General features: G+C 31.5%; 1 protein-coding gene across 1 annotated transcript in view; it reads right to left on the bottom strand.

The window, feature by feature from the left end:
* Positions 1 to 9,692, bottom strand: part of LOC108740575 (plectin) — an 87,317-nt gene extending 77,625 nt beyond the window's left edge. The window contains exons 1-2 of the mRNA XM_025975651.1: positions 9,441 to 9,692; positions 3,417 to 3,803 (exon numbers count right to left, since the gene is read on the bottom strand). Coding sequence (XP_025831436.1) covers positions 3,417 to 3,600 — 184 coding nt within the window. The 5' untranslated portion in view covers positions 3,601 to 3,803; positions 9,441 to 9,692. The remainder of the gene's footprint in view (positions 1 to 3,416; positions 3,804 to 9,440) is intronic.
* Positions 9,693 to 20,437: the final 10,745 nt, after the last annotated feature.

The raw sequence follows: 20,437 nt of genomic DNA, 5'->3' as shown, positions 1-20,437 counted from the left end.
TTGAATGTTAAAGCTTGAATGTTGATTTTCGAATACTAAAAATTTGAATTGTCGTTGTTTAAATAACGTTGGCACAAAATAGGCAACGCCTATCGTGCACATTACCCCTTCGCCGTCGCTACGTACCCCTAAGGTATTATCTGCACATTCCGAAGTGATGACGTAGCGACGGACTTGGGTTTTCCATTAATGAATGGTTTTGTGAGACCTACCTGGACCGATCTCTTCGTTAAAATTGCTGCATTACCTATTCTAAGAAACTAATATTTATCTATACCTACAGAAATAAATACATTAAAATTGACTACAACTAGAATAAAATACAAAGTGTTGACTAACTAAAAATACGAACAAAATTGAATATTTACAAAAATTATAAACACTAACAAAATTGAATATATATGTACAAATATTAATTGAAGCCGCAACAATCTTTGTAACTCATCCCTACATTTAAATGTTTATATAGAATTTAATTTTGACTGATGACTTTATTTGACTGATTAATGATAAAGTACTTAGACTGATTTGCCATTCGATTTTATTTGTATGACATTAGTATTTAACAGGATTTATCGTAATAATCAAAAAAGCTTGATTTTACATACAATTTTTTTGTAGTACCTATTAATACTGAGACACAGAATCCTCAATAATGTAGGGTGTCTGGCCTTTTTACCCAAATGTCCGGCCAAACTGGCTAGTCTGTCCGGCTATTAGGTTTGGCGACCTAGCAACCCTAGACGAGTTGTTTCAGCAAACACGATGACCTTGAATTTGTAGTATGTTGAGCGCGGAGATCATTATGAAGCACACTTTTCTACGACATTATTTCAACATTTCAGCCCGACCCGGCGCGCAGGCGCATTAAGGGAACTCCAGTTTATCATAAATCTAAAACCTAACCTAACCTAATCAAGCAATAACGTCCCAATGCATATGTATCAGGCGATCGCACTAGACGCGTAAAGACAGATTATTCTTGATTCTCAGTTTACTAGTGTTTTAATCATTTTATTCACAGAAAGCATTAATTTTACACATTTCCTAGTACAATATCGGAATTTCATGCAATTCCTAGAAAATATGTACACTTCCCAGGACATGCGTGTATTAAAAATTTTTGAAGCAATATTTTATAAATTTCTTAAATAGCCTAGGAATTTTATACTATACATTTCCTAGATTTCCGGTAACATACATACAAATATTTATACGCCTATATTACTTATATCGTATTATAAAACAAATGTAATATGTACATGTATACTACACAATTTGTATATTTTAGATGGAGACATCATTTCCGGTGTAAATTTTATGATTCTCTTGATCTTTGCTGAAGACTAATCTAAAAATAGATTCTAAACAGCTATGACCTTAACTTTCCTTTCTACAACAGTTCGACCATACGTATAACATGTGCAAAGAGTAGTTATAATGATTATAAATGGTATTATAATAACATCAGTATGTGTATAAGGAAAAACAGACACTTACTACTACTACAAAATGACGGATGTCGTATGTCGCTTTCTTTATATTACTTGTGTACACAAACAGAATGCTTCCATTATGATTGTACGCGAAATACGAAAGTGAAAAGATGTTCGAATCAATTAGCATAGGTATCGAATATTTAACTTTCTTCTAAATTTACATAGGAGCAAACCTTCTGTTTACATAACGTGCAAAATATTTCAGTAGCAAACAAGAATTTCGAATACAAATTTCCTATCCCTATTATGAAACGCAATTCTGCATTAATACAAGATTATACCTCATTTTGCAATCCTATAGTTGAAAGGTAGAAATCTATAATTATTGTTTAGCAATAAAATATGACGATACAAAATAAGAAACAGGTAACGTGTCACCGCTACTTTTTAATCTATAAATCGAAGATGCGATTAACATCATTAAAGACAGTACAACTGTAGGGATAGATAAACAGAGGCAAAAGATTAGTATGCTTAGATTTGTATATGATATAGCAGTATTAGCATCTAGCAAGGAGGATATAGAGACAGCTTTAAATAAATAAAATAAATTAAAAGATAAAATAAATAAATGGAAGCGGTATTGACAAAACAGTACTGTATGAAAATAAATAAAAGTAAACCAAAAATACTGGTATGCAAGGGAAGAAAAAGTAGGGAAAGAGCGAATATAAAGACAGGAGACGATAAATTAGAAGAAGTGGCCGATTTTAGGTATTTAGGAAGTCAGGACGGAAGGAGTAGTAGGGATATAAAGCAGAGGATAGCGCGCAAGGTCAAATCGTCTTCAATTTCGAAATTCGAAAAAGGTTGTTAAAGGTGTATGTTAGGAGTACGGCGCTGTTCGGGTGCGAAACATGGACAGTGGGTGCGGTGGAAAAGAAAAGGTTGGAAGCGTTCGAAATGTGGTGTTACAGGGAATGATGACGATACCGTGGATAAAGAAGGTTAGAAATGAAGAAGTAGTAGAAACAATAGGAGAACAGAAGACTCTATGGAAGTCAATAAGAAATAGGCGAGATAGATTAGTAGGACAACTTCTTAGGGATGAAGGTCTAGTCGAAGACATATTAGAGGCAGAAACGGAAGATAGGGGGGGTACAGGTAGACCTAGATTAGATTACTGTTCGCAAATAGTTAACGATATGGGTTGTTCTATTTTTAGGGAAATGCGAAGATTAGCTCAGGATAGGAAAGAGTGAAGGGCATGTCTAACCAGTCTTAGGACTGACGACCTTATGATAATGATGGTGATGTAATGTTTTATTTAAATTAATTATATATAGATACATTTCCGCAAAAAATATTTTGTTGTTCTATATTCTACGTATTATTCCTTTTTTCTATTCGAATTCGAACCACTCTTTTTTTAGTATGCCTGCTGGTCATCTATAATGATGAAATTTTCCGTTTATTTTGGTTTGATTTACATCATCACAAGCAATTTTGATCATCTTTGGCATGATCAAATTTTACTCGAAGTGTTTGTTGTGATAGAAATCAACTAGTTCAGAACAGTAAAATGAGCATTATTAAAGTTACTGAAGAAACAGACTGAATAATTTTTCAAATCAACTTGGTGACCTTGAATTCACAGCGATCGCAGCGCTGTCTACTGATTTATTAAAATTTCCGATCAATTTATATATATAGACATAAATGATTGCAACAAAATAACCATACTTTAAGCTGAGAAGCAAATTTTATTAAAATATAATCGTTAGGCAATATCAAAAACTTTCAGCTGCTTTTCGTTTGAATGCATGTGCTAAAGCGATTTTATGTTTAAACTTGTTATTGAAGCATTTCACCGTATGTAAAACATATTAAGCTTTTAGGTAAATTATACGTACAACCAATCCGCTGTTAAACACCAAAAAAATGAACACCATGCCTTATGCGAACCCACCACCGTACCTGTAGATTCAATAAAATATTCCCATATAGTTGTACCTTTAAATTTCGTCAAATTCTCCTCGTATCCATGCGGTTCCTTCTTATTTTCTCCAGTTTTTCTGTATTTTTCGTGTGGAGCTCCATCAAACATAGCTTCTTGAGGATCGAAACCAAGTCTATCTTTGTAGTATTTTTGAGTAGACATGGTTTTTAGTCTTTCACAACTATTAGCACTTTTTATTATCCGATTTTTTACACACGTGAATTTATTAATGGAACGATTAAATGGAATAAATTTTACCACTCAACATAATTCTTTTTGTGATACTAGGAATGTATTGTGGTCGTTTTTCGTATCGTTTCGAGTCGTTTTTAATAGAATAAACTGCAGGCACTGCGATTTGAACGCTGAAATAATCGAAAAATTAAATTAATTAAACTGTGCAGAACAGTACAATATGTTACGTTGTCTGGTATTAAGAAAATGTTGTCACTTTAATGTTACAATAAACTTTTGCATAAGTAATAAGTACCTATGTTTATTTAGTTATAATGAATAATAAAGGACACCGTCCTAAGTAAATAAACCAAATACTCACTCTTAAGGATGTTTGGGAGGTACAATCGGAGACAAGAATAAATAAAATTAGAAATTCGTGATTAATTAGGTTTTGGAGCATATCATGAGGTAAATAAATACTATCTATACTAAAAAAAAGTATACGGTTTGAGAGAAAATTTGGAATTTGACCAAAAACTTTGAATAAAATAAGAAATAACGAATAATATGGAAAATTTTTAACTGACTTTTGGCAGTGAATATGCCTTGATTTCAACTTCGAAACAAAAAAATATTTAGTTTCAATCTCTATTAATAATGAGCGTAAAACTTTTTAATATGTTTAAATAATAATTAAAACTTTAAAATTGCATTTATTTCAGACAATTATAAATATTATCATTATATTATCAAGTAAAAACGAGATTTTCAGCTAATTTTTCATTTTTTCCTCGATAACCATTTAGTGAATTTGAATAACCTTACGCTAAAGTGATTCTCCAGAGTTCAAGTTACTTATTATAAAAGTTTGAAATTTCTGGTAGCTTTTTTTCTGTTAATAAAAATAAATTTAATCTGTTCGGTTAACGAATCTCCATAAAATGACGTGTAAAATTACAATTTTTTAAAATTTCAATAACTTTTTAACGGTTTAGTGAATCGATTTGTAATTTTTACAGGAGTTTTAGAATTGAATGAGGAACGTTCTTCCATATTTTTATTTGTCTCGTAGCATTTTGACATACCTCCCAAATATCCTTAATTACCACAAGTAATTTTTGAAAATAGGATGTCTTTTGCCTTCTTTGAATATGTGAGAGACTGTCTCACGTTGGACGACACTCATGGAGGACGAAATACATGCGTCTATTTCTCAAAAATTATTTGTAGTAATTTAGGGTAAAGTATCTTAGAATTTATTGTCAATTATTCACTTTCTATTCCTACCTTTTATATAATATAAAATTAAAAAATGGTGATAAATGATTATTAACGACATACACATACGCATGTTACGAGGAGTACGTGTAAATGCCTATTGCGTGTACTCGGCAAAATTTTGTCTAATACATGAAATAAGCAAAGAACTTGCCGATTTCTTGAAATACGCGATTATTTCACTTAAATTTGCTTATTTCGTGAAATAGTTAATAAACACAGTTATACAATAATAATTTCTTCACACTGTTTCCGGATAATGAGATATTTTTAACGTTCATATTCCTGTAAAAGGACCATGAACACTCACTGACACACTTCGGAAGTGTTGTCATTTTCTACCTTTATGATCATAGACCAGGGATGGCGAACCAATGGCACGTGATACAATATTTTGGGCACGTCACCAACATTTCTGTGATTGATCCTTTAATCAAGGAATTTTCAGCGAAATTTTCTCAGTTCAGAGAATTATCAGAAGTACTCAATTTTACTACGTATCTTGATCTGGCGTCATTTGATAAACTGAATTTGTCCAAATTCGATTGGTTGGAAATTGAAGAATTTGAAATGCAGCTGATTGATTTCCAGTCTAGTTCAATATAGATTCAAAAATTTGTTGAAACAATGAAAGATTTAAAAATAATTGAAACAGAAAGATTGACAGGTAATACAAGTGAAAATGCTAATAACAAAATTTTGGAAACATGGAGTGCGTTACTAAACACATTTAATTATTTGAAGAAGCTGGTTTATGCTATTTTAACAATGTTTTCATCAACCTCTATGCCTGCGAGTCATTATTTTCAGAGATGAATAACATTAAAAACTCTGTTAGAAACCGTTTGACGGACGACTCCAGTTCAGCATGCATTCTGCTAAAATTAACATCTTACAACCCTAACATAAGCTATTTGTCTTTAATTTAAATTACAGGTATAATTTAAACATTGCAAAATGTTCCTATTTTTCTGTAGTAAATAAAGAATTTTAAGTTGATATTATTTATTATTATTATTTTTCCAATAATTATAGAGACAAAATTATTTCATGGCACGTGAGTACGTAAAGGTTCGCCATCTCTAACCTAGACAATTAAATAAAAGCATTCTCTCCAGTTAAGTTGCGATAGGCTAGACCAATTGATTGGCCAGTTTCAATTTAGAGAATGACTGTACCTATAGACAATCGACTGTTTTATTATACAGATATGTATATGAAGATATATCCTTGTTCAGTTTTATCCACTGCACACATACTTAATTACTCAAGCTGTAACATTGCGACCCGCATTTCAACTCTGGTTAGTTCAACATTCTAGCAATGATTTGGACACCTCTTTTGGTATTGATTGGTGTGATTTATGTACACTGATCAATCACATATTAGTAGGTGTTGAAACATACATTATAATGTTTAAATGCGTCCCGGTCATGCTCTTTCCTTTGTTTACAAATATGTGGGGCTTAAAAAAGCTCACTGATGTGCGAATTTTAGCACAGCTGCATCTATTGTAACCTCAACAAGAGCCTACTGATCGTGAGTCTTTACAAGCGACTAATTTAAACCCCGATTCTTTCATTTTATGATTGCTTGTTTCATGTATTCGGCAAAACTATATTTATGTAATAAGACATGATTTTGCTTAGTACATAAAATCTTGAAAATCTAAAAAAGTTGATTGCTTATTTCATGAATTAGGCAACGGTACATGGAGCAGGCAATTGAACATTTGCGATCTAACATGTACAGAGTGGGCAAACTTTGACATTTGTATACGACAACTCGGTAACTATAAGAGATACAAAAAAATTAATGGCGGCTTCTCAATCTTTTTTAAGACAAAAATTGGTGTTTTCAAAAACTTGCTATCGTCTTTTGTTTTCCAATTATAAATAAAAGTTGAAAATTTCGAGTTTTGACTGCATGTTATATCTTAGCTGTTAATATTAGGAAAAAAAAACACTTTTACGTTCTTCAGGCCTTTTTTTACATACAATCAGTGACGCCGCGCAGGAAAAATTAACAAAAAATCATCCCATTTCGAGTTACGACATAAAAGGCAAATGGAAAACGCCATTATACCTAAAGCAGTTGAATAAGCAATTTCTGATAAATAAGAAAGCAATTGAGATAAAGCTAGCAAGCGATAGGTATTTATGTGTAGGACGCGTTTAATAAATTGATGACCAATCAAGTGCTACGTGATTATATTATTAGACAAGAAATTTCGAATCCTTCTCGGCATATTACCGTGTAAAATCACTAACTTATAAGAGTGCTTTTAGTTTAAAAGCATTCGTTTATCCCAAAAGAAACTTCGCATATTAGTACTTAATATGTATGGTAATGAAATAAATTGGCGTTTGTAATGATTTTACATAACCATCAAAATTTTTGGTGTGCATTTTACAAAGAATTTACACAGTGAGTTCCATTGGGTAAAACTACACTTGCTATTATTAATATCACACTCAAGGACGATATTTTACTGCATCAACCAAATGCTAAGGTAGTTTCGATAATAATATGAGGAGTAGTTTCTCTGAACTACAAAAAAAGTTAATGATGGGTTCTCGATCTCTTTTTTGAGACCAATTTATTGGTGTATCCAAAAATTTTATCGTCTTTTGTTTTCGAGTTCTACAAAAATTACCAGTTTTGGTTACATATCTACATCTTGGTTGTTTGTAACACTACAAAAAAACATTTATGTTCTTCAGGCACTTTTTTTACCTAGAATAGGATGGTGCCGGAAAACTAAAAAAATCATCCCCTTTCGAGTTGTATTTTTTTTTAAATAGGAACCATAGTTGGCTGTGCTTTAGTTAAAAAGGTAATTGTTTTGTCTTTTATAATTCATATGTAATATGGGGTCGCATTTAATGGGTAAGTTTGCATTTTTTACTTTGATTTCTAGTATAGGTGTCTCTCATCTACATATATATGATAGTGATTTTAAAGTACGTGATATCAAGTTTTTTTAATAAAAATTCTGTAAAATGCCTTACGAAAAATTACTAAAAGTATGACGTCTTGGAATGCTTTACTCAAAGCAATAACAATTTTGATGTGGTACTAGAAACATTTCAATAGTTATCTAGAAAGAAGACAACTTCGTAACTCTATTTTTGCGAAAATAAATGAAAGAGCAATCGTGGGAGAACAAATAACTAGTATCTAATAATCAATATAACGTCAATTAAAGAAAATATTCAAATTGATTGCTGTTATTCTTATACGTACAAATCGTTTTTTTTGTATCTCTTATAGTTATCGAGTCCTACACAAACGTCGAAATCTGCCCACCCTGTACATATAAAATTGTAAATGAAATGTAAAGTTGTATTTACGACTTCATATTTTAATTAGCTTTAAAATATACTAGTGAAATACAAGTACACTCTAATATAGCAGTTTCTATAATACAATATGTAGGTATGCATTGTTTATGATTTACTTTTCCCATTTTATGATCTAACGTAATGCGAATGAATTAATGTAATGATTAGCTGTTAAAGTGCTTCCATAAAAATACAAATTGTTTCTGAATGTTCGTTTAATGATTTAATAACTACAACGAAAAAGAGGATGACCTCAACAATCCGAGAACTCGTTCTAAATAACTGAGCTAAGGTATATTTGCTTCTTTAAAAAGTAGCTGTAACGTAACTACCGTTTAAAAGATATTCTGACTAGATAAATTACTTAAAATAGACATACTATTAGACCTTAGATCACTTCATAACAAAAATAATTGTATGACTCTGATTGACGCTCATATTTTTTTGGAACTAGGAATGAAGCATGTACCTACATACTATTAAATAACTGTAATAATAAGTACTAATAAGTATTAAATAACTTTTTTGTTTTGTTCTATTTAGATGAATGATATAAACTTTATGAAATCAATATAAGTAGGTAGTCGAAAACGTTTATTTACTTCAAAATTAAAAAAAAAAGGATTAGCGGTGAAGGAAACGGTTGACGGTGTTAATAAATAAGGTAAAACTTTTCCGCAATATAGCCTTGACGGCTCAACAATTTGTCACAGACAGTGACTGCATCTCAGAAGCACTTGACTAAGATCCTAATCCAACAATCAGAAACAACTTGTAAAGAACTTGACGTTTACCGATGAGTTTAACATTCCTAGAATTTTCTTAAATTTTATGTCATGGCATGATCATTAGCAATAAACTACTTTACTAAAATGCATTTCGACATAAACAGGTCAACATGTACTACCATGTGAGCATACAAAGTCATACATTTACTTTATTTTTATAGTTGGCGTCCTTCTGATTGGCAATAAAATCTAATTTACATTTGAACTCATTATTAAAAACATTAAATTATTTTAAGACAAAAGGATAAAATCGAAAATAATAAAAATTCAAACACTAACAGCTTAGTAAATGTACATGGATAGTACATAATTTCTCTAATTTAAATTGTAAAAAATACAGAATAATATGCAGATAATACCGGTTTTTATTAATAAGTTATAATACAATGAGTGATGATTTATTTTTTGTCCTTACTTAATTGTTTCAAATTGAAGTTAAATATGCGCCTACAGTGTATACAATTGGTTTTATTTAAACACTACCACTGACAATGAACACGGATGCCTAATAATCGACGACAAGCGCGGAGTCACGAGAACACATTTCAATCGAAAAGCAACGAACAACTGGCGACAGAAAAGATCACTGAAGGCCTGCAATGGTAATTACGAGAACCGACCAAATCAACGACGGTGTAATCGGCGAGGAGGTCCACCTATGGTGGTGTTTTACAGCAGTACATACCGACCCACGTTACTACAGATAGGTGACAAATACTGGCCAACCCATAACCTACTACACTCTTTATTACCAAAAAGAAAACGTGTCAATCATGTTCATATTCCATTTCTATATGTTAATAATGCTGTTTCATTCAGTTTTGTTAATATTATTATTTTATTCCATAATAGTTATATTCTTATTACACAATATTGATTTATTTACTATTAGTGTTTTTGATTCTGTCAACATCCAATGAACTATCAAAAAACATAACCATCAAAATTTTGAAAAGACTAAATAACAGAATCACCTGGTTATGCATAGGTATAATAGATGTTCAACCAAATACTAATGAACATTTTAGGTAAAAGGACGGGTATAGATAAGCTAAGAAAATTGACCCCAATATGACAAAAAATTTAACTAGATCTCTTTTTATATTTTTCGGAAAATACAGGACACTAACTTAATACTACAATAACTTAAAAGCAAAAACTACTAATTTTTCTTAACAAGAACAATTGACAAACTAGTCAAAATTACTTTTTTTGGAAAATCGTCCCCTTTTTTACTACATGTTGTTTTTAAACATAAGCATTTAAGACATTTTTTGCATACTAAACCTACAAATGTAAGTTTGATTCAAAATATTGTTACATACTTATTTGAGTGGTATTTAAAAATCAATGAAAGATATTTCTAAAAAAGGAATAGTACATTTATTACGTATAAGGCTCATGCTATTCAAACAACAAAATTTTTTAAGTTTCCTATAGGGGTCACTTTTCATAGCTTATCAAAAATTTGTCCTTTGTCGTGTAGGTATTTAATAAATAAAATAAGTAACTATCCATTTTATAATCATTACAAATACATACATCTGTACACATTACAGATCAAAATAAGATTTAGCTAATTTGAATCACGATTTTAAGTAAGTGATTTTTTATAATTATGGGGGAAATCCACATTCGCCGTTATTATTTACAGTCCATCTTTGGTTGTGTGGCGAAGTATATGCCACAATCAAGTAAATGTTTAAAGCATTAAAAGATTAAGAAAGAGAGCTGACGGTTGATTTTTCTTGTAGGATCAAAATTTGAAGCGTAAAGTTTAGCAATAAATTTCCGCACAGATTTTTGGCGACATCAATTGGACGTAGCTGCAGTATAACTCCTTCTTTTAGTGTTATATTGAAGGTCGAAATGGAAGGCATTAGGATTCTAACGGAAATCGTTTAACACAAATATATACGGAAGTAGAAATAATTCGGAGATAAAGTAAATACTTTATAATATGGAAAAATTTTTAGGTTACAAATTATTTGTTGACTACTATAATTATTTCACCACACTGTAGCTTTTCAGTTGGAAGAAATTTATCAATTAAACGCAAATAGAGCCCTTACTAATTTAAAAGAGAGTAAGGGGCGGTTAAAATTTACACTTGTATAATCAGATAGAAAATGTTAAGAAGTTGAGAATTATCGAAGTCGGCTTTGCAACTTCCACTCGCACTTCTATTGGTGCATTTAATTGTTTAACTTCTTCCACCTGAATAAGCTTTTACGAGGAATAATAATCATTATGGAATCCACAAATAATTTACAATCAATTGGATATAATGGATCTCCATGAACTAAAAGTTTCATCTACTTTTTATTTAATAAAAAAAGCTTTCTAAAAAGCGCAATGGTATGAGCTACTTGGTATCTTTGAAAAAGTTCTTTTTTTCCATGAAAACAAAATAAACCTAGGCATGTCTCCCAGATCCTCGGAAGCTGCAGTGGTCAAAACAGTTATGAATGCCTTCGCTTTCCTAGTATTATGCCATAAATAATATGTATTCATCAATTGAAAAACAAAAATTGTTCTTAAAACAGGGACCTGTTACTCATTTATTCAGTATAAGGAAAAAGAAAATTTCCATATTCCAGACAAAACCTTTGGATTTCGAGTTTTGATGAACCTAATATCACTCCAACTGTGTTTTTAAATACTTACTGCGTATTCTTTTTACGTCTACCTATGACAAGGGATTTTTTGAAGTGAAACTTCTTTACGCACGGAAGGGTAGGTTCGTTTCATGCGACTTGCTATGTAACGAAATAATGCAACGCATTTCCCCCGCTGTCTGTCCCTATGTATGCTTAGATCTTTAAAACTAGGCAACGGATTTTAATGCGATTTTTTTAATAGATAGAGTAATTCAAGAGGATAATATATGCATAACATAGAAGAGAAACACTGATAATTTTAGAGGTTTGTAATATGATGTGTAAATAAACACATTTTTTTGCGCTTACATTGCAAACGCTGGCTGAACCCTACGAGATAGATCAAAATAATATACTACAGTATTGCACACCTTAAAAAGGCCTACAAAAAAGTCCGCGATAGTGTATGTCTATCTCTGGCTTATTTACGAAGCAATACAGCATTAATCTTTATCCAATTAAGTACCTTTAAATACATTGTGAATAATATAGATCAATATGGCCCTTTACAGCATATAATTTAAATGAATATTTTCTAAGGTATTACATACTTAAAATGCAGGTACAGGCCGGTTTGTATTGTCTACAATGTCTATTTTATTTTATATTATTAAAATAAGAGCCAATATTTATAAAATACCATTTTTAAAATATCGGTTTCAGAGCAATCATACGGAGGTAAACTCCTCATAACACCGTTTTTCTTCATTTTAAAATTACCAGAAAACGTAATTCAACACTACAGATAAATATCATACAAGCAAACATTTTGAAATGATACCTCCGCTGGGGGGTAAAAAAGTTCATACATTTTTTTGCAACAAACGTTGTTATGCATTATTCTACGTTGCATTGCAAAAGATTAGTGTTGCAACGGTAAAAGAAAAGTGAAGAGGATGCGTAGGCTTTAGGACAATTGGAATTTGCCGCCGTTCAACCTACAGCAGCACCACCTCGAGCCTTTTACGGTAAGGAAGTGGGAGCCAGTTACATATGCCGTCTACGTCATACTTTCAGCTTAATTTAAGTAGAATGTGGCTTTATTTGTAGAAGTTGTTTTATTTACGATGAGACAAAACATAATTTTGGATTTTACATACTGAAGATAAACAATATTACATATTCTCGCACTTAATTACAATAAAATCTTTAAAAAGCAAAATTTATCCAAATATGTACAGTCACAACTGGCAAATTAAATTACTTTGGTGATTTTTGTGAATAACTGTTATTCTATACTAGTTGTTCCCCCCTATCAGTCACTATGAGTTCGAAACTGTTGCACCACTGCTTCGAGTGGTATAAATTCACTTTTGTGAATAATTTGTTTAATTACATTCTTTGTGTCAAAAATTGTTTGAAAAATTAAAGGTATGCAACACATCGTACACTTCAGCATAAAAAATTGCAGATACTAACTTTCATTTACGTAATAGTGCTGACAGCACTCATAGTTTTTTATTATATATATAATATGATTCTATACTCGGTAAATGATTTATTATTTTAGCATTACGTGTTAGGTGGATTACAATGACATGAATCTTCAGATATGCGAGAAACAGACCTTACTGAATTCATATTGTGCATTACGAAAACATTTATATGGATGTTAACTACTTCGCTGTACTATAACAATGACGACGAATGTATTTGGAGAGAATAACATGCTTTACTAAATTTAATCCAGTTTATCGCAATATTTTACACTGTTTCTTGAGGAAAAAAATTTACGGGATATTTACCGAGACATCCCTTCTCCTCCACGTAAGATTAGATGATGTTGTTGAGCCTTATAAGTTTGTGTTAATTAAGGCTAATAAGTTGCGACAGAATAGAACTTTTTATTGTAAATTACTACTTATAGCAAAATATTCGTTTTTAGGGTTCCGCGCCCAAAAGGGTAAAACGGGACCCCATTCATTAGTCTCCGCTGTCCGTTCGTCTGTCACTAGGCTGTATGTCATGAACTGTAATACTTAGACAGTTGTAATTTTTACAGATGATGTATTTCTGTTGCCGCTATAACAAAATTAAATATTTAAGTGGGGCTCTCATACAACAACATTTTTTTTGCAGTTTTTATAGATAATGGTACAGAATCCTTCGTGCGCGAGTTGGACTCGCATTTGGCCGGTTTTTTAATAAACGGCTACTGATATCAGACTAGACATTTTTATAATTAAATAAATTTTGCAACGTTAGTATCTGCTGCTGTTTTTAATCGTTCCTACAGAAATTGGTAGCAATAAACGACGGAGTAGTTTTGTCACTGGGCATCCCAAGACCAAAGTTCATGCCATTCAAAAGTACCTGTATAGGTACGTATGTGTATATACGTAAGACTGACCTAAGCATTCTTTCTCTAACACTGAATTTGCGCTAAATATATATAATGGCCAAATGACGATCTTTTAAATAACATGACTAGCTGAACCCGCTTAAATTTGAACTGCGACAACCTTTGCTGGTGTTGCATGGCATTTAGAGAAACCATTCCCACTATAACTTAACCTAAGCGCTAAGTGCATTCCACTTCACACATGCCACTTAGGGGTACCTTTCCCACCATAACCTACTAACCTAACTCCTACTTTACATAGGTCAAAAGCTAATTACGGAATCCATTTTAGCCATAATCTAACCTAAGAGAAAGGTATAAATGCAGGAACCCGTACCGACGTTCGACTCTCTGTTCAATTAGTTTCGGTTCGCAAATTAAAAAAGGTAAACTATCAAACAGAAAATACACCGACACGATAACAGTGAGTTGCCTTTTCTTACCGTAACCTTATTACCACAAGTATATCCGACAAAAATATTAGTAAAATATAAATAAACAAATTAAGAAAAGAAAAAAGTATTACATTGGTTCGTACCTACATAAACACCGATTTTAGATCTTAGATGATAAATAATCAATGATGTCTGATTATATACGGTACGTATTCCTGCACTTACGCGCTTCTTATATTCGAGAAACAGGGAAGCCTTTTAGCCACTATAGCCTAATCCAAACCCGATATTGCATTAGCACTCAACAAAAGCTAATCAACGGATCCTTATGCCATAGCTTAACTTAAGCCCGCGGTGCACAGCACAGCTTCACGAAAGCTAATCAGGAAAACCTCTCCATAACCTAACATAAAATCACGCCTAAGTACAACTATTTTGCATGCTCTTTTTTCGACCTCCCAACACTTTTGTCCTCCTACCAAATTGACCAGGCTTGTGGTATTATGAGTATTTTTGAATTAAGAATATTATTACACATACATACGTATAATAATAGTTAACAAATAATGGCATTAAGGAAAAACAACTGTAAACATTTTAAAAATCGTATAAATCAAGGAAAAGTAAAATTTAAAAAAATTTATTACTCTTATTTCAAGTAAATATTAAAAATCATCATCATCATCATAAGGTCGTCAGTCCTAAGACTGGTTGGACACGTATCTCCACTCATTCCTATCCTGAGCTAAAGTTCGCATTTCCCTAAAACTAGAACAGCCCACATCCTTAACTATTTGCGAACAGTAATGTAATCTAGGTCTACTTCTACCCCTCCTCACTCCTGTTTCTGCCTCTAATGTCTCTGACTAGACCTTCATGCCTAAGAAGGTGTCCTACCAACCTATCTCGTCTATTTTTTATTGACTTCCATAGAGTCCTCTGTTCTCCTATTCTTTCCAATACCTCATCATTTCTAACCTTTTCTACCCACGATATCCTCATCATCCGCCTATAACACCACATTTCGAACGCTTCTAACCTTAAAAATATATTCTTCTGGGAACATTGAAAATTATATTGTGCGATTCTCTCAGAATTGCTATCAAGTTGAATGTGTTGTGATAGATTTCTTTAAGCGATACAATTTTGCACTTACACATTGTGAGCGACTACAGCAGATATAAATGGAAAAACATTGTTCAATTGATGAGTCATTGTTGATTTTTTAATGCCTTATATTGAATCATTTTGCCAGAACTTTGTAGCACTTTCTTTAGCATAAATCAACGTTTCATACACAACAACTACCATTCTGCTAACAGAGAGCAGATTTTGTTTACATTTTATCATAAAGAAGTCTCTTTTAGCAGCAATGTTTGTTTTTTTCCATTAATTGCAGTAGACAATCTTTTTTATATTTAAACCATATGTGTATTAAAAGGCCAAGTAATAAAGAATCTGTATTTGTAAAATTTCCTTTGCTTTTATAAGGGTCTTTAAAGTAACTTGTTTTTCTGGAAAAAAAAAAACAATAAAGTTGTATTTTCAAGCACACTTTTTATTATTATCTACTGTCATTACGCAATATGCATGTTGTACAAAGTCTCTCAAACTTACATTTTAAGAGGCCCTTTATCAGCTACTTTAATTTACTTTTTGCTTTTTTTTTAGTACAGTGTGAAGGAGTTGCAGGATCATGGCTACCAGACCAGACAAATTAGACTTTTAAATGGAAAAGTTTAGATCAGACCTTATTTTCGCATATAAAACACTAAAAAATACGTACATTATCAATAAATTTGTGCTTCTGTTCACAAATGTGTAAATTTTGTTTATAAACAATTTTTATTATCATTTTTCGATGCTTTTTTCGTTTTTCTTCTCTAACTTTTTTTCTAATTATAGGTATAGTTTTCCATAAGGGTAAGGGGGTCCGAGTTTCCAAAATAAATTCTCAGCGATATCTTTCCTGTGCCCTTTTAAGATAAAAAACCGACTAATATTGCATTGAAATTTTTCGAAAATCGAATAAATAGAAGAGCAACAATTAATTTGTCAAAACAAAAAACTAAATAATAAAGTGTATTTCTGTTATATCCAATTATTAAAACTATATTTTTTCATTGTTTAACGTGTCTTTGGCTACCTGTTTGTGAATCAATTTTTATGTAAGAATCTTTTATTAATCTCAAATTAAGGGTTTTTTAATTTTTGATAATTTTATAAAAAGATTATTAAAATGTATTAAAAAACATTTAATTGGATGTCAATAAATCAAGTTTACAAACCTGTAGCCAAAAATAACGTTAAACAATAAAAAACACAATTTTAATGGTTGAATATAATATAAGTACGCTTCCTACATATTCTCTCTGAGCACAGATCACAGCGGATAAATAATTAGCATTCGATAGCATTACGAAATTAATAAAAAAAATTTATTAATACATTAATTGTTGCTCACCTATTTATTTGATCGGAATAAAATTTTAGTAGGATTAATAACTATAAAAAAGGCTTCTTTTCTCAAAATTTCAACGCAGTGGTAGCCGGATTTCTATCATAAAAGTGGACACAAAAGAAATCGCTTTTTCATTTATTGATAAAAATTTATCACTTTCAAAGATCGGACCTCCTTACCCTTATCGAAAAAGTGATTTTAAACCACGTTCTCATTTAACTTTTTTCAATTATATTTGTCTATCATTAGAGAAGAAAAACGAAAATAGCATAAAGCATAAAAAGAATCCTCACACTTGTAAGCGTGCGCGTAAGTATATCAATGGTGTACGTAATTTTTGCCAATTTACAAGCAAAACCGCGGTCTAGCCCAAACTTTTCAATGAATGTATTAGTTCAACCGTTAGATATGCTCCCGTTTAGTTGTAAGCAACTGTTTACCCTTCCAATAAACCTATGGGTTACAGCTCGAACCTTTAACCTAATAACTGTAATTACTATCAGTTGATATTGTCAATTGTTTATTTTATTTACTTGTTTAATTTTGTTTTCTATAGACTACCGTACTGCAATTAATTTCTTAAAATTCTTCTCAATGTGAGTAGGTATTTTCATTATCCATTCTTCATGAAAATTATATTGAATAATTGACATTGAGAATCAAAATATTTAATCACTAAACTGTCAGTATAGGTGTTTGATTGACAATAATAAACTCATACTATTGGTTTTGAAGATCTACTAATAATTTCACCGCATCTTTGTATACAAATAAATAGTTTTAGTTAATTTGAGAACTACAGGAAATGGGTATACGGAACCATAGTACCATTCGTAAGACAGTAAAATTCTGTATAAGGCTATGAAAATATATATAGGGTGTTCCGTTTGAAAAAATTGACTTACGATTGTTTGAAGTTAACCAAATTCGTCACTAAATATCTAACACCCTGTATGTAATTAACCCACTTTGAAAGTATAGACGAGAAGCTTGAGAGTATAGCTACCTATTCTGAGAATATTGTTGCTCCAACTTTCATACTGTAAAGTAGGCATATTTTTTCGCAACCTACCGGTCTGATACTTTTTAAAAAAAAAATTAATATTTCGAAAACGGTAAACGGTATAACCGGAAGTGCAACATAGATGGCGTTATTTTCTTTGATGAGAACATACCCAATAACGCTTTTGTCAAAATTTTCAAAATTCGAATAGAAGTAGTTTCCGAAACGTTCTAATGGGTGGTCACTGTGATACACCCTGTATATTTTGACGGCACGAGCCGCTACTACCACCTGTCTTTTAAATGCCTCAAAATTTCCTGATTTCCAATTAAAAATTCTAATAAAATGGTAGCATCCTGGGTGTCGAAAGTTTGTCTGGGGCACATTTTCATGTTTTAATTAGACATTTTAATAGTCAGTTAGTAGCGAAATGGTCTCTTATCGAATAACTCAGCCTTATTCCTTTAACGTTTTGTAATAGATCATCTATTGCATTACTATTTCGTTTTTCAGTATGCCGTTGTGTATGGCATTTTCATATAAAGAAAAGTTTTACATGGAATTTAAGGAACAGTTCCGTCACGGACATGTCACCGGGCCTCACGGATAAGAAGTTAGTTAACTGTCACAAATTTAGGGGAGACAATGTGTATTGGAGAAATAGCCCAAAATAAGACGAAAATGAGATTCGAGATACTTAATGTTTTAGTTTCGAATTTATTAATTCTATAGATGGTATTGTTTTCAATGCTGAAAATGCTCATCATTCTCGAAGTAATTTATTGACGTCAAACCCCTTCTGTTGTGTTGAAACTCTGTTGAGTACATATACTGACGGGAAATTTAATTTTTTACAAAAAATATCTGCATAAATAGATATACGCTAGATCTGCATAGATATTGATTTATAGCCGAAGAAACAAAAAGGTAGATCAATTAAAAATGTGAAACAATAAAATTCTATTGCCTTACTTCCTTTTACACCAGTTATTTTCGACATATAGTCAATAGTTTACTCTCTACTGTATGAGTGCACCTAACCCCCAAACTTGACTGTTTGCAAAGTATGTTTTAATTTTTTTTTGTACGCAAATTTGAAAACTAAAACGAAGTTTTGCAGTTATTTTTAAATTTTGAAAAAGAAATGTTTTACACTTTTTTTCTGTTCACAATTTATAACATGAAAAATGGAAACATTGATTTTTTTTAACCAACTTGTGTACCCATTTGTACATTCTCCTAATCGAATGTAATCGTAATTAGGTAATAGAATCTCGACTATTCAAACTAATGTGGACCAAACTGATTTCTATTAATCCAAGTATTTTATAAAATAGATTGACTTACAATAACTTATGTAATATGCGATTAGGTACTTATTAAAAAAAAAAAAAAGTTAAAACAAATTATTCTTATTAGTACAACGCTCCATTTTGTAAACTAATCGTAAAACACCTATTAAAACAAAATTGCTACCTCTGTGACAATAAAAGACGTTATACCGTATGCAAATTTTTAACACTCGGTCGATTAACAAAAACAATTCTCATTAAACTTTTATAGACCGTAAGCTGGTAACCAGTAGGTGGCGGGTTCTCTGATTTTATACCGCCTGTTTTTTTTTAAGGATTGATAATTTACAAATGTACTCCTCGATGAGAAACATTAAAAGCTTCTTGATCGATGCACGTAGGGTTGCCAAATGAAAACCGGACCATGTTTACTAATTTTTTATTTACTTTTCACAAAATTTAAAAAACTTTCAATTAATCATACAGTCTAATTTGAATCTATTTTTTAATATATTCTGTATAGAGTACAAATGTGGTGTTATAAGCGAGATAGGTTGGTAGGACACCTTCTTAGGCATGAAGGTCTAGTCAGAGACATATTAGAGGCAGAAACAGGAGTTAGGAGGGGTAGAAGTAGACCTAGATTAGATTACTGTTCGCAAATAGTTAAGGATGTGGGTTGTTCTAGTTTTAGGGAAATGCTAAGTTTATCTCAGGATAGGAAAGAGTGGAGGTACGTGTCCAACCAGTCTTAGGACTGACGACCTTATGATGATAATGATAGAGTACAAAGTAAGTATAGTACAGTATTTTTCAAAAGGTGGTGTCGTCTTTTGATGAATTTATTAGCATCTAAAAAAAACTTGCTAGTCTTTTTTTTTCGAGTTATAAACAAAAGCTGAAAATTTCTTGGTTGTATGTAGTACAATTAACTCTAACAATTTAATTTTTTCCTGTTTCAAAATAAGTACATATATCTGGGATCACATTTGATAGGTAAGTATTTAATAACGAACATAATGTTTTCATAGTTTACTTTTTGCATTTTTTTTGTATTCTATATCAGTGTTTTTCAATATTTTTGAATACGCGGTCCCTTTACAGGTTGAAAAATTCTAGCAACCCTTGGGTAATAGACAGACAAAAACTTAGTAATTATAAGACCACATTTATGGTTTTCTCTATGGCACCTATAGATTCATTAATAACACAAGAGATTATTGAATGTAAGTACGAAATATGTTAGTAAGGCTGCGTGCA

Source organism: Agrilus planipennis, unplaced genomic scaffold, assembly GCF_000699045.2.
Source record: "Agrilus planipennis isolate EAB-ADULT unplaced genomic scaffold, Apla_2.0 scaffold184, whole genome shotgun sequence".
NCBI lineage: Eukaryota > Metazoa > Arthropoda > Insecta > Coleoptera > Buprestidae > Agrilus > Agrilus planipennis.
This window is presented reverse-complemented; position numbering and strand designations above follow the sequence as displayed.